The following is a 16,093-nucleotide window of genomic DNA, read 5'->3' as shown; positions in this document are numbered from 1 at the left end:
CCGACTTGGCTACAAATTAGAGGTTCCCATAACCCACCCCATCTCAACCTTGGATTTGACCGTTTGCTAGAGCAGCTCACTTAGGGAAACACTTAGGTGTACCAGTTTATTATATGATAAAGAGTATGATAAAGGATACAGATGAAGAGATACATAGAGCAAGGTCTTAGAAGTGTCCTAAGCACAGGAGTTCCTGTTCCCATGGAAGGTGGGGTACACCACACTCTTGGTATGTACATGTGTCCATCAACCCAGAAGCTCTCCAAACCCCATACTTTGGGAAATGTTATGGAGGCTTCATCACGTAAGCACTGATCATTGACTCTATTTCCAGCCCCGTCCCTACTCTAGAGAATGGCAGGGGAGGGTCCTGAATATCCCAACCTTATGATCATGACTTTGTCTTTCTGGGGACCACCCCCCATCCAGGAGCCCACGAGGAATCACCTCATTAAAACAGACACACTGCTGTCACCCAGGAAATGCCAAGTGATTTGGGAACTCTGTCAGGAACTACAGTCAAAGACCAGATACTAGAATAGAAGATGCTCCAGTGCTCTTATCACCTAGGAAATTACAAGAGTTTTTTAGGAGCTCTGTGGCAGGAGCTGGGAAAATGTTAGAACAAAAGATTCTCCTAGCAGCCCTATTAAAAGGGTTTTAGGGCTCAGTGTCAGGAAGCGGGGTCAGAGACCTACATATTTGTTATTACTTCACAGATTAGGTTTTTTTACTCAGCATAATACCCTTGGGATCCATCCAAGGTGTTGTGTAGGTCAGTAGTTCATTCCTTTTTATGACTGAATAGTACTCCACTGTGTGGATTTACAAGGCTTTTTGATCCCTCCATCTTTTGAAGGGCACTTGGGTTGTTTCCAGTGTTTGGCTAATACAAAGAAGGCTGCTATGTACATCTATATACAGATTTTCTTTTCTCCAAAGTAAAAACCAGTGAGTGAGATTGCTGAATCCTATGGTAAGTATATATTCAACTTAATAAAAACGGCCAGATCATTTTCCAGAGTGGCTGTATGATTTTTCTTTCCCACCAGCAGGGTATCTGAGAACCAGTCATTCTGTGTCCTTGTCAGCACTTGGTAATGTCAGCAATTTTTTTAACCACTCGTAATTGCTTTTAGGAACATTTTTATAGCACCTGCTTAAAAATCCCATTTGGATGAGTCTAACATCTGTGCCTTCTCTGTGTTGATATCTGTTGGTTGTCTTTTCTCATTTAGTTTGAGATTTTCCTGGTTCTTGGCATGAGCAGTAATTTTAGATAGTATGCTGTACATTTTTAGTATCACTATATTATGGGACTATGATTCTTATTTAAATCTTCTATTTTAGTAGGCAGCTAACCTGATTACATTCAGAACACACATCCTGGCCCACTTTTAGGGCTGTAGTTTCATTTCCAAAGCCTTTGCAGTACCCGTCTGGTCTGCCTCACTTGGGCACAGCTCAGAGCCTCCTCTGAAACCTGGGAGGTATTCCATACCATAGTGTCATCTTAAAGCTCTTGCTGTGTTGATCCTGGTTGGTTTTAGACATGGCTTTATTGGAAATGTGGCAAGGACTTCATATAGATTGTAAATATATGTTAAGAGAGGGAAAAAAAAATCCCAACAATATCACCGAAGGATCACCCGTCAAGTCCTGGGATTCCCTTCCTTGTCTGCCTTGTCTGCCTCTTCCCCAGCTATCAGAGCCTTCTATCAGTGATTCAGAAGGGAAAGTAAGTAATTTCTTTGTTATCAAGAACTCTGAAGAATTAAGCTTTGGGGGGCGCCTGGGTGGCTCAGTGGGTTAAGCCGCTGCCTTCGGCTCAGGTCATGATCTCAGGGTCCTGGAATCGAGTCCTCCATCGGGCTCTCTGCTTAGCGGGGAGCCTGCTTCTCTCTCTCTCTCTCTCTGCGGGCCTCTCTGCCTATCTGTGATCTCTCTCTGTCAAATAAATAAATAAAATCTTTAAAAAAAAAAAAAAAGAATTAAGCTTTGGAAAAAGACGTGTTTAGGGAATGCTTTAAAACTCTGCACCAGGGGCACCTGGCTGGCTCAGTCAGTTGAGTGTCTGACTCTTGATTTTGGCTCAGGTCATGATCTCAGGTGTGAGATCGAGCCCCACATAGGGCTCTGTGCTCAGCAGGAAGCCTGCTTAAAATTCTCTCTTCCCCTTTCCCTCTCCTCCTCTCTCTTCTTCTGCCCCTCTACCCACTCATATGCACATGCACTCTCTCTCTTTCTCTCTCTCAAATAAATAAATCTCATTCTTAAAAAATATGCACCAGTGCCCATGTCTTACTCAGGGAACCAGGCATGCCACATATCTGTGAAGTCACTTTCTCTAGGCCCTGTCTTTCTCTCACATTCGGCATTAGCTAGAAGACCAATGTCTGTTGTACTGTCTGTAGAGACTACGAAGGGTCTGAAGACCCTTTAATTTTTTTTAATATCAGAGGGAATTTTTTCTGTTACATATAACTAAAATGTTAAGCAGTTTCAGTTTAAGCAAAATGCAGTCCAACTTTCACCTCAATACAGCAATAGTAATAAAGACTCCCTACCAGCATTGTCCATGAAGAACTTTCTGTCACGAGGGCAGTAATATATATCTGAACTGTCCAGCATGGTAGCAACTAGCCATATGCTTGAAACGTGTCTAGTATAACTGAAGAACTGAATTTTTAATTATATTAATTTTTTTCAGATTTATTTATTTGAGAGAGCGAGATGGTACACATGCAGGTACGGGGAGGGGCAGAGGGAGAGAATCTCAAGCAGACTCCCCACTAAACACGGAGCCCGTCTCAGGACTCGAACTCATGACCTGAGCTGAAACCAAGAGTCAAACACTTAACCAACTGAGCCACCCAGGCATCCCTTAATTACATTTAATTTTAATGAATTTAAATTTGGATAGTTTTACCTAGTGGCCACTATATTAGAGAAGACTTAGGACTCTTCATTCAAAAACATGCTGTTACTTGGTTCACCCTTTTTTGGAAACAGTAAATAAAGACAATTAGAAATGGATCACAGGTTTGGTCTCCTGTAATTTTTTTTTTTATTTTCAGCATAATAGTATTCATTATTTTTGCACCACACCCAGTGCTCCATGCAATCCGTGCCTTCTCTAATACCCACCACCTGGTCCCCCCAACCTCCCCACCCACCGCTGCTTCAAACCCCTCAGATTGTTTTTCAGAGTCCATAGTCTCTCATGGGTCACCTCCCCTTCCAATTTCCCCCAACTCCCTTCTCCTCTCCATCTCCCCTTGTCCTCCATGCTATTAATTATGCTCCACAAATAAGTGAAACCATATGATAATTGACTCTCTCTGCTTGACTTATTTCACTCAGCATAATCTCTTCCAGTCCCGTCCATGTTGCTACAAAAGTTGAGTATTCATCCTTTCTGATGGAGGCATAATACTCCATAGTGTATATGGACCACATCTTCCTCACTATATTTTATTTTTACATTTTTCTTACGTGATAGGAACATATTATCATTTAGAAAACAACCAAACTTATTTAATAAGCTGTTTGTTGATACAGGCATACATACTTACAGCACTCCTTAATTACTTTACATCAGAGGTTTATACATGTTGACTAGCAAAAATGATTATTTTTTTAAAGATTTTATTTATTTATTTGACAGACAGAGATCACAAGCAGGCAGACAGGCAGGCAGAGAGAGGGAGAGGAGGAAGCAGGCTCCCTGCAGAGCAGAGAGCCTGATGCGGGACTCGATCCCAGGACCCTGAGATCATGACCTGAGCTGAAGGCAGCAGCTTAACCCACTGAGCCACCCAGGCGCCCACAAAAACGATTATTAAAACCCATCATGTACCTATACAGCATCTCCTTTAATCTTCATAAAAATCCTGTAAGATTAGTTTTCAAAAAGAAACAGTTAAGAGAATATAAGGTCATACAGCCAGTACCTAAATGACCCAGAATTTGAACAAAAGTCATTCTGACTCCAAACTCACTGTCTTTCTGCTATATTATACAGCTCCTTTTCGTTTGGGTTCTTTGGCTTGTGTTGAAGACTTTCCTGGGTTTGCTTCCCCACACACCCCCCATTCTATCAAAATGCAAAAACAAGTTTTACTCAGAAAGTAAAACAAAGCCCATTTTGATGTTTGTTTTTCCATATATGTTGGTTAAATATCACCAGGCATAACACACCGTAAAATTTTGTTTATGATTTTTTTAATTGAAGTTTAGCTGCCATATGTTATATTAGTTTCAGATGTTCAAAATAGTGGTTCTACAATTGTGTACCTCATGCACTGCTTGCTACAATAATACCAGTCACTGAACAGAGGAATTATAATATTATCGACTATATTCCATATGCTGTACTTTTCATCCCTAAGATGTACTTATTCTATAACTGGAAGTTTGTTCTTCTTAATCTCCTTCACCTATTCTCACCTATTCCCCCCCCACCACCATCATCCATTCTGGCAACTACCAGTTCGTTCTCTGTATTTATGAAACTGTTTATGGTTTTGTTTGGTCGTTTGTTTTGTCTTTCATTATTTTTTTAAGTAGACTCCATGTCCAGTGTGGGCTTGAACTCACGACCCTGAGGTTGAGAGACAGGTTCTACCGACTAAGCCAGCCAAGCACCCCTATTTTGTCTTTCTGATTCCACATTTAAGTGAAATCGTAGGGTATTTGCCTTTCTCTGTCTGAATTAATTTAGCATAATATCCTGTAGGTCCATCTGTGTTGTTGCGAATGGCAAGATTTCATTCTTTTTTATGGCTTAGTAATAGTCCATTGTGTGTTTTGTACATGTGTGTGTATCACATCTTCCACAAACAGTAACAGCAATCCATTAAAAGATTGCCTTGCTTGTTATAGAATGCTAATTTTATGCTTGTCTCTGCTAGTTAATTATTTGATAAATTCTTACGTCTTCTGTATTGGTGAACCTGTTCTGGCTTAGTGCAGGAAAAGGAGATTAAGTCCCTAAAGACAATAAAATCATTTCCAAGATGTTTAGCATATAGAATCTGGCAGATGTGCAAATTATAGTCATTTTGACATCAAGCATTGTATGTGCACTCAAGAAAAATACAACTTTGCTCTCCAGTAGAACTCTTGTTACATTTAGTCATTAATGTAGAAAATAAATTTTAAAGTGTTTGTATTCATTCCTTAGGAATGCCAATGATAATAAGGTAAAATTTTGACAAGACTGACTATAAAATTCTACATTTAAATTCAAAAATAAATTTCATAAGTACATAATACCAAAATATTGATTTTAGAAGTGGCTCACATGCACACATGAATTTAGGTACAAAATAATAATGTGGGTTGCCTGGGTAGTTCAGTTGGTAAAGTGTCTGCCTTTAGCTCAGGTCATGATCCCAGGGTCCTGGGATCAAATCCCACATCAGGTTCCCTGCTCACTGGGGAGCCTGCTTCTCCCTCTTCTTATGCACTCTCTCTCTCTTTCTCTCTGACAAATAAATAAAATCTTTTAAAAAATAAAAAAATAGGGGCACCTGTGTGGCTCAGTGGGTTAAGGCCTCTGCCTTTGGCTCAGGTCATGATCCCAGATCCTGGGATCAAGCCCCACATCAGGCTCTCGGCTCAGCTGGGAGCCTGCTTCCTCCTCTCTCTCTGTCTGCCTCTCTGCCTACTTGTGATCTCTGTGTGTCAAATAAATAAACAAAATCTTAAATAATAATAATGTGATCTTGAATTTAATTTCCAAATGTTATATAGTATTCAGATTAAGAAAATTAAGAGGCCCACTTCATACTAATTAATCTTCATCAGGTATAATGCATCTCTTTTTTTTTTAATTAATTTATTTTTTTCAGCATAACAGTATTCATTGTTTTTGCACCACACCCAGTGCTCCATGCCATCCGTGCCCTCTCTAATACCCACCACCTGGTTCCCCCAACCTCCCACCCCCACCCCTTCAAACCCCTCAGATTGTTTTTCAGAGTCCATAGTCTCTCATGGTTCACTCCCCTTCCAATTTCCTCCAACTCCTTTCTCCTCTCCATCTCCCCTTGTCCTCCATGCTATTTGTTATGCTCCACAAATAAGTGAAACCATATGATAATTGACTCTCTCTGAATGCATCTCCTTTTTTCCCAGATGCATAATAAGATATAATATCCTCCTACCTTGTAAAGAATAAGTAACATAAACATGTAAAGCACTAGAACAATGCCTGGCATGTAATAAGCCCCTCAATACATGCTAACTATTGTGATGATAGTTACATCCATTTGAGCCATGACTTTTGAGATAATTAATGTGTAGTATTATCTCTACTATCTTATATAGTTGTTTTAAAGAATAAATGAGGGGGGCCCCCTGCATGGCTCAGTCACATAAGCATCCGACTCTTGATTTCAGCTCAGGTCATGATCTCAGGGTCTTGAAATCAAATCAAGCCCTGAATCAGGCTCTGTACTCAGCATGCTGAGTCTGCTGGAGATTTTCTCTCTTCCTCTGCCCCTCTTCCTGCTCTTGCACACAGGCTCTCTCTAAAATAAATAAATATTTCTAATTAAAAAAGAAAAAAAGAATATGTGGTGCCTGGGTGGCTCAGTCATTAAGCATCTGCCTTCGGCCCAGGTAATGATCCCCAGGTCCTGGGATCGAACCCCACATCAGGCTCCCTGCTTTTTCCTCTCCCCTCCCTCTACTGTGTTCCCTCTCTTGCTGTGTCTCTGTCAGATAAATAAATAAAATCTTTTTTTTAAAAAAAGAATAAATGGGATAATGCCAGTGAAAGCCCCAAATTCAGTGGCTGGAACAGAGTTAAATACTAACTTAATACCTTCTAAATGTTTATGACCCTCCAAAACTTCATTTCCAGCCCACATTTCTCTCCTGCACTCCAGGCTCGTATGTCCAAGTACCTACTTGAATCTCCATTTGAACTTTACATATTTCAAGCATAATACAGTCAAAACTGTAGTCCTGCTCTCTTCCCCATCTCCATTGGTGTCAGACTCCTAGTTGCTCACACTGAAAAACTTGGTGTAGTCTTTGACTCCTCTCTCTCACACCCCACAACCAATCTGTCAGAAAATCCTGTTCTTTCCACCTACAAAATATATTCAGAATTAAGAACTTCTGTTCTTGGAAAGACACTGTAAAGAAATGAAAAGATAAGCTAAAAATGGGAGTAAATATTTGCAAATTAGCTATCTGATAAAGGAGTTACATATTTAGGTTATGTAAAGAATCCCTTCTTTTGAACTGTCATTGACACACAATATTATATCCATTTCATGTGTACAACATAGTAATTGAAAGTTTATATACATTATGAAATAATCACCATGCTAAAACCTAGCTACTATCTGTCACCTTACAGAGTTGTAACAATATTATTAACTGTATTTCCTTTGCTGTACATTACATCTCTGTGTCTTATTTATTTTATAACTGAGAATTTGTACCTTTTAATCCCTTTCCCTATTTGGGAAGAATTCTTATAAGTCAGTAATAAGAAAACACCCACCCCAGTTCAGAACAGGGAAGTATTTGGAACAGACACTTCTTCAACAAGTAAGATATATGGATGGCAAATAAGCATAAGCAAAGTTGCTCAATATCATGAGTCATCAGGGAAATACAAAGTGATGCCACAATGAGATCTCTATATGCACATGTATCAGAATGAGTAAAATCAAAAAACTAACCATACCAAGTGCTGGTGAGAATATAGAACAACCGGAAGTGATACATTGCTATGGAAATGTAAAATGGTACAACCACTTTGGAAAACAGGTTGGCAATTTCTTAAAAGTTAAACATACTCCTGTAATACAACCCAGCCATTCTACTCCTAAGTACTTACCTAAGAGAAATGAAATACATGTCCATACAAAGACTTGTACATTAATATTCATAGCAGCTTTCTATGTAATAGCCAAAATTTGGAAACAACCCACAGTCGATAAGCAGATGAACGAATAAACAAATTATGGCATATCCTTGCAGTGGTATGCCACTCGGCAATAAAAAAGGATTGAACTATTGATACTCGCAACTTCATGGATGAAGTTCAGAACCTTTATGTGGACTGACACAAGTTGGAAAATGAGTACCTATCTCCTTTTCACTTTTTAAAATTTTTCCACCTGGTTTCATCTATCATCATCTCCCCTCACAGATTACTGCAATAATCTTCTAACTGGTATCCTTGCCCCCCCCCACTTTTATTTTCTTAAACCCATGCCCCCTTCTAATCTGTTTTCAAAACAATAATTGTTTCTTTAAAATTGTCAGATCATGTCACTTCAGCTCAAAACCCTCCAGTGGCTCCCTCTTCCACGCAGAGTAAAAGGCTGTTTATGGCCTATCCCCAGCCTGTCATCTCTCTGATCTGATCTATTTACTCTACACATCTGGGTCTCCCTACTAGTTCTTGGAAATTCTAGGTGCACTCCCTCCTTTGGGCCTTTGGATTGGTGGTTCTCCCTGCCTAGACCACTTCCTCACCACTTTTGGGTGTCCTCACAGTAATTGGGCCTACTCTGACCACCCTGTTGTTTTTTTTTTTAAGTTTTTATTTATTTATTTGACAGAGAGAAATCACAAGTAGATGGAGAGGCAGGCAGAGAGAGAGAGAGGGAAGCAGGCTCCCTGCTGAGCAGAGAGCCCTATGCGGGCCTCGATCCCAGGACCCTGAGATCATGACCTGAGCCACAGGCAGCGGCTTAACCCACTGAGCCACCCAGGTGCCCTGACCACCATGTTTTAAACTTCAGTATACCCAACCCCCCTCACTCTGCTTTCCTTTTTGCTTTATTCCATACTGTTTTTATCATACTCCATAATTTACCTTTTTGTATTTCCTTCTCTTATTTGAATATGAGCTATACGAGGGCCTGAATCTTTATTGGTTTTGTTTATTCCTGTATGCCAAATGCATAGAATGATGCCTAGCATATAATAGTCTCTCAAGAAATATTTCTGAAATGAATACTTACCTAAATCTTTGATGCACTGACAAATTAGAGTTGAACTGAAGGAGATGTTAAGAAGGATGACAAGAGGTTTAAAATATACAGGAGGAATAGTTGAGGCAACTGGAGACATCCCAGAGAATAGATTTAGGAGAAGCGTGATCCCCCTCTTAGCTACTGAAGTGTTATTGTATGGAAGAGGTATGATGTTTGCTCTGTGATGTTACAGAGGACAGAGCTAATCCAAACAAGCCAGGTGTGGGCCCAGGCTAAGTAAGAACATTTTTACTTTCTTAAAATTATAGTAAGTTACCATAAAATAATGATCACCTACTGGACAAGGTCAAACAGAATAATCCTCCCATCAGGGATTGAAGAGGATCCCACATGGGGAAATGGTTGAATTAGATGGCCTTGAAAATTTGTTCTAGTTCAAAGATACTGGGATTTTTCTTCCCTTTTTTTTTAAGATTTTTATTTATTTATTTGACAGAGATCACAAGTAGGCAGAGAGGCAGGCAGAGAGGGAGGAAGGGAAGCAGGCTCCCTGCTGAGCAGAGAGCCCGATGCGGGACTTGATCCCAGGATCCTGGGATCATGACCTGAGCCGAAGGCAGAGGCTTTAACCCTCTGAGCCACCCAGGTGCCCCTGGAATTTTTCTTTTTTTAAATCCAGTTATTCCAGATGACTCCAAATGCTCAGTCATTTGTGGAATTAGTTTTTCACATGCTCATATTACCTAACAAGATCATATCAAAGGTAGCTTCATACTTTTCAGAATTATGGTTGGTTTCCTTAGCCATATAGCCATATACCTGAAAATTATATAACTCATTATTTTAGCCTTTTCTTATGTTGAAAAAAATTTTTTTAAAAGATTATTTTACTGTCACTTTTTACCTTCGTAGCTTTCATTTGATAATGTTTACCAGTATCATGGAATAAAATCTCCAGTATTCTAGAATTCAGTCTAAGTTTCATATTTAAGAAATTTGGGCTTTATTTGTTTTTTATTAAGTTTCTTCACTTTTTTAAATGGCTCCATATGTTCATTATCTTTCTTCTTTTATAGGAACGGGATCGTTATGCCTACAAGATTCATCTTCCAGAAACAGTAGAGCAACTGAGGAAATTCAATGCAAGGAGGAAACTAAAGGTAATTAAAGAAATCAACAAAAACCTTTCTTACAGCTAAATTCTCACTTCTGAAACTTACTTCAATAAGATTTTGGGTTTTAAATCATTTAAGGTAATATCTAAGTGTGAATCTAAACAAAATGTTATAATAAATGGAAAATTAATCACATTTTGATTTGTATTATCCGGAAAATTCATAGCAGAGATATAATTTTTTAAATTTTTTTAAATTTTTTATTTACTTACTGATCTGAGAGAGAGAGAGAGAGAGCAAGAAAGAGCTCAAGTGTCGAGGGTCAGTGGGAGGCGGGTAGGGAGAAGCAAGCTTCCTGCTGAGCAGGGATCCCAGTGTGGGACTCGATCTCAGGACCCCAGGATCATGACCCAAGTCAAAGGCAGATGCTTAACAGACTGAGCCACCCAGGCATCCCCATTTTCTCAAATATTTTGACAAAATGTCAGTTCAGCTCAATGAAAACGGTACTGGGTTAGAATTGGATAACCATCACAAAGCAGACCACTACCTTGGTCTACTAGAAAATATTTCCAAATTACTTTACTCACCTTTTCTTTATTCTTCCTAGGTGCCTTTCTCTTTTTACCACTCTATCTATGTCACCAAAAATATATATAATTATCCCATGTGGAAAGCCCATTTGATTTTTAAACGTTTTGTAAAAGACCAAACAAAAATAATGGAGTCTTTTAGCGCTATTCAAAAAAATTTTTTATCTATTTATCTATCTATCTATTTACTTATTTATTTGAGAGAAGGGGGGAGCAGGGGTAAAGGGAGAGGGAATCTCAAGCAGACTCTATGCTGAGCTCAGAGCCCAACACAGGGCTCAGTCCCACAACCCTGATATCATGACCTGAGCCAAAACCATGAGTTGGACGCTTAATCAACTGAACAACCCAGGCTCCCCAGCACTATTCAAAAATGTTATGTGACAACATCATCCTCCTTCTCAGCTCTCTCCAACAGAGGAAACTCTATTATATTGTGGTCTTGAATTTAACTTACATTTGACTTATTTTTTATTACTCTAAAAACATAATTTTTTTTCTAATTTAAATTTTTTATTTTTTATAAACATATATTTTTATCCCCAGGGGTACAGGTCTGTGAATCACCAGGTTTACACACTTCACAGCACTCACCAAACCACATACCCTCCCCAATGTCCATAATCCCACCCCCTTCTCCCAAACCCCCTCCCCCCAGCAACCCTCAGTTTGTTTTCTGAGATTAAGAGTCACTTATGGTTTGTCTCCCTCCCAATCCCATCTTGTTTCATTGATTCTTCTCCTACCCACTTAAGCCCCCATGTTGCATCACCACTTCCTCATATGAGGGAGATCATATGATAGTTGTCTTTCTCTGCTTGACTTATTTCGCTAAGCATGATACGCTCTAGTTCCATCCATGTTGTCGCAAATGGCAAGATTTCATTTCTTTTGATGGCTGCATAGTATTCCATTGTGTATATATACCACATCTTCTTGATCCATTCATCTGTTGATGGACATCTAGGTTCTTTCCATAGTTTGGCTATTGTGGACATTGCTGCTATAAACATTCGGGTGCATGTGCCCCTTTGGATCACTACGTTTGTATCTTTAGGGTAAATACCCAATAGTGCAATTGCTGGGTCATAGGGCAGTTCTATTTTCAACATTTTGAGGAACCTCCATGCTGTTTTCACAGAGTGGCTGCACCAGCTTGCATTCCCACCAACAGTGTAGAAGGGTTCCCCTTTCTCCGCATCCTTGCCAGCATCTGTCATTTCCTGACTTGTTGATTTTAGCCATTCTGACTGGTGTGAGGTGATATCGCATTGTGGTTTTGATTTGTATTTCCCTGATGCCGAGTGATATGGAGCACTTTTTCATGTGTCTGTTGGCCATCTGGATGTCTTCTTTGCAGAAATGTCTGCTCATGTCCTCTGCCCATTTCTTGATTGGATTATTTGTTCTTTGGGTGTTGAGTTTGCTAAGTTCTTTATAGATTCTGGACACTAGTCCTTTATCTGATATGTCGTTTGCAAATATCTTCTCCCATTCTGTCAGTTGTCTTTTGATTTTGTTAACTGTTTCCTTTGCTGTGCAAAAGCTTTTGATCTTGATGAAATGCCAATAGTTCATTTTTTCCCTTGCTTCCCTTGCCTTTGGCGTTGTTCCTAGGAAGATGTTGCTGCGGCAGAGGTCGAAGAGGTTGCTGCCTGTGTTCTCCTCAAGGATTTTGATGGATTCCTTTCGCACATTGAGGTCCTTCATCCATTTTGAGTCTATTTTTGTGTGTGGTGTAAGGAAATGGTCCCATTTCATTTTTCTGCATGTGGCTGTCCAATTATCCCAGCACCATTTATTGAAGAGGCTGTCTTTTTTCCATTGGACATTCTTTCCTGCTTTGTCGAAGATTAGTTGACCATAGAGTTGAGGGTCTATTTCTGGGCTCTCTATTCTGTTCCATTGATCTATGTGTCTGTTTTTGTGCCAGTACCATGCTGTCTTGATGATGACAGCTTTGTAATAGAGCTTGAAGTCCGGAATTGTGATGCCACCAACGTTGGCTTTCTTTTTCAATATCCCTTTGGCTATTCGAGGTCTTTTCTGGTTCCATATAAATTTTAGAATTATTTGTTCCATTTCTTTGAAAAAGATGGATGGTACTTTGATAGGAATTGCATTAAATCTGTAGATTGCTTTAGGTAGCATAGACATTTTCACAATATTTATTCTTCCAATCCAGGAGCATGGAACATTTTTCCATTTCTTTGTGTCTTCCTCAATTTCTTTCATGAGTACTTTATAGTTTTCTGAGTATAGATTCTGTGTCTCTTTGGTTAGGTTTATTCCTAGGTATCTTATGGTTTTGGATGCAATTGTAAATGGGATTGACTCCTTAATTTCTCTTTCTTCTGTCTTGCTGTTGGTGTAGAGAAATGCAACTGATTTCTGTGCATTGATTTTATATCCTGACACTTTACTGAATTCCTGTATAAGTTCTAGCAGTTTTGGAGTGGAGTCTTTTGGGTTTTCCACATATAGTATCATATCATCTGCGAAGAGTGATAATTTGACTTCTTCTTTGCCGATTTGGATGCCTTTAATTTCCTTTTGTTGTCTGATTGCTGAGGCTAGGACCTCTAGTACTATGTTGAATAGCAGTGGTGATAATGGACATCCCTGCCGTGTTCCTGATCTTAGCGGAAAAGCTTTCAGTTTTTCTCCATTGAGAATGATATTTGCGGTGGGTTTTTCATAGATGGCTTTGATGATATTGAGGTATGTGCCCTCTATCCCTACACTTTGAAGAGTTTTGATCAGGAAGGGATGTTGTACTTTGTCAAATGCTTTTTCAGCATCTATTGAGAGTATCATATGGTTCTTGTTCTTTCTTTTATTGATGTGTTGTATCACATTGACTGATTTGCGGATGTTGAACCAACCTTGCAGCCCTGGAATAAATCCCACTTGGTCGTGGTGAATAATCTTTTTAATGTACTGTTGAAACCTATGGGCTGGTATTTTGTTGAGTATTTTCGCATCTGTGTTCATCAAGGATATTGGTCTATAGCTCTCTTTTATGGTGGGATCCTTGTCTGGTTTTGGGATCAAGGTGATGCTGGCCTCATAAAATGAGTTTGGAAGTTTTCCTTCCATTTCTATTTTTTGGAACAGTTTCAGGAGAATAGGAATTAGTTCTTCTTTAAATGTTTGGTAGAATTCCCCCGGGAAGCCATCTGGCCCTGGGCTTTTGTTTGTTTGGAGATTTTTAATGACTGTTTCAATCTCCTTACTGGTTATGGGTCTGTTCAGGCTTTCTATTTCTTCCTGGTTCAGTTGTGGTAGTTTATATGTTTCTAGGAATGCATCCATTTCTTCCAGATTGTCAAATTTGTTGGCGTAGAGTTGCTCATAGTATGTTTTTATAATAGTTTGTATTTCTTTGGTGTTAGTTGTGATCTCTCCTCTTTCATTCATGATTTTATTTATTTGGGTCTTTTCTCTTTTCTTTTTGATAAGTCGGGCCAGGGGTTTATCAATTTTATTTATTCTTTCAAAGAACCAGCTCCTAGTTTCGTTGATTTGCTCTATTGTTTTTTTGGTTTCTATTTCATTGATTTCTGCTCTGATCTTAATGATTTCTCTTCTCCTGCTGGGCTTAGGGTTTCTTTCTTGTTCTTTCTCCAGCTCCTTTAGGTATAGGGTTAGGTTGTGTACCTGAGACCTTTCTTGTTTCTTGAGAAAGGCTTGTACCGCTATATATTTTCCTCTCAGGACTGCCTTTGTTCTGTCCCACAGATTTTGAACCGCTGTATTTTCATTATCATTTGTTTCCATGATTTTTTTTTCAATTCTTCTTTAATTTCCCGGTTGACCCATTCATTCTTTAGAAGGATGCTGTTTAGTCTCCATGTATTTGGGTTCTTTTCAAACTTCCTTTTGTGGTTGAGTTCTAGCTTTAGAGCATTGTGGTCTGAAAATATGCAGGGAATGATCCCAATCTTTTGATACCGGTTGAGTCCTGATTTAGGACCGAGGATGTGATCTATTCTGGAGAATGTTCCATGTGCACTAGAGAAGAATGTGTATTCTGTTGCTTTGGGATGAAAGGTTCTGACTATATCTGTGATGTCCATCTGGTCCAGTGTGTCGTTTAAGGCCTTTATTTCCTTGCTGATCTTTTGCTTGGATGATCTGTCCATTTCAGTGAGGGGAGTGTTAAAGTCCCCTACTATTATTGTATTATTGTTGATGTGTTTCTTTGATTTTGTTATTAATTGGTTTATATAGTTGGCTGCTCCCATGTTGGGGGCATAGATATTTAAAATTGTTAAATCTTCTTGTTGGACAGACCCTTTGAGTATGATATAGTGTCCTTCCTCATCTCTTTTTATAGTCTTTGGCTTAAAATCTAATTGATCTGATATAAGGATTGCCACTCCTGCTTTCTTCTGATGTCCATTAGCATGGTAAATTCTGTTCCACCCCCTCACTTTAAATCTGGAGGTGTCTTCGGGCTTAAAATGAGTTTCTTGGAGGCAACATATAGATGGGTTTTGTTTTGTTTTTTTTTTTTTTTTTTTTTTTAATTACAGTTCTTTTATTTTTATATTTTTTTTTTTTATTTTTTATAAACATATATTTTTTATATACATATATTTTTATCCCCAGGTCTGTGAATCACCAGGTTTACACACTTCACAGCACTCACCAAATCACATACCCTCCCCAATGTCCATAATCCCACCCCCTTCTCCCCAACCCCCTCCCCCCGGCAACCCTCAGTTTGTTTTGTGAGATTAAGAGTCACTTATGGTTTGTCTCCCTCCCAATCCCATCTTGTTTCATTTATTCTTCTACCCACTTAAGCCTCCATGTTGCATCACCACTTCCTCATATCAGGGAGATCATATGATAGTTGTCTTTCTCTGCTTGACTTATTTCGCTAAGCATGATACGCTCTAGTTCCATCCATGTTGTTGCAAATGGCAAGATTTCATTTCTTTTGATGGCTGCATAGTATTCCATTGTGTATATATACCACATCTTCTTGATCCATTCATCTGTTGATGGACATCTAGGTTCTTTCCATAGTTTGGCTATTGTGGACATTGCTGCTATAAACATTCGGGTGCATGTGTCCCTTTGGATCACTACATTTGTATCTTTAGGTTTTTGTTTTTTTATCCATTCTGATACCCTGTGTCTTTTGACAGGGGCATTTAGCCCATTAACATTCAGGGTAACTATTGAGAGATATGAATTTAGTGCCATTGTATTGCCTGTAAGGTGACTGTTACTGTATATGGTCTCTGTTCCTTTCTGATCTACTACTTGTAGGCTCTCTCTTTGCTTAGAGGACCCCTTTCAATATTTCCTGTAGAGCTGGTTTCGTATTTGCAAATTCTTTCAGTTTTTGTTTGTCCTGGAAGATTTTTATCTCTCCTTCTATTTTCAATGATAGCCTCCTGGA

At 39.1% G+C, this 16,093-nt stretch overlaps 1 protein-coding gene across 13 annotated transcripts in view; it reads left to right on the top strand.

Annotated features, from left to right (window-relative positions):
• Positions 1-16,093, top strand: part of CASK (calcium/calmodulin dependent serine protein kinase) — a 358,718-nt gene that overhangs the window by 244,802 nt on the left and 97,823 nt on the right. For all 13 annotated transcript variants that reach the window (XM_059158566.1, XM_059158573.1, XM_059158569.1 and 10 more), the window contains exon 9: positions 10,046-10,129. In XM_059158566.1, the coding sequence (XP_059014549.1) occupies positions 10,046-10,129 (84 nt within the window). The remainder of the gene's footprint in view (positions 1-10,045; positions 10,130-16,093) is intronic.

The sequence above is a fragment of the Mustela lutreola genome, chromosome X (genome assembly GCF_030435805.1).
Source record: "Mustela lutreola isolate mMusLut2 chromosome X, mMusLut2.pri, whole genome shotgun sequence".
Taxonomy (NCBI): Eukaryota; Metazoa; Chordata; class Mammalia; order Carnivora; family Mustelidae; genus Mustela; species Mustela lutreola.
The sequence above is the reverse complement of the archived record's forward strand: the minus strand, read 5'-3'. Positions and strand labels throughout refer to the sequence as shown.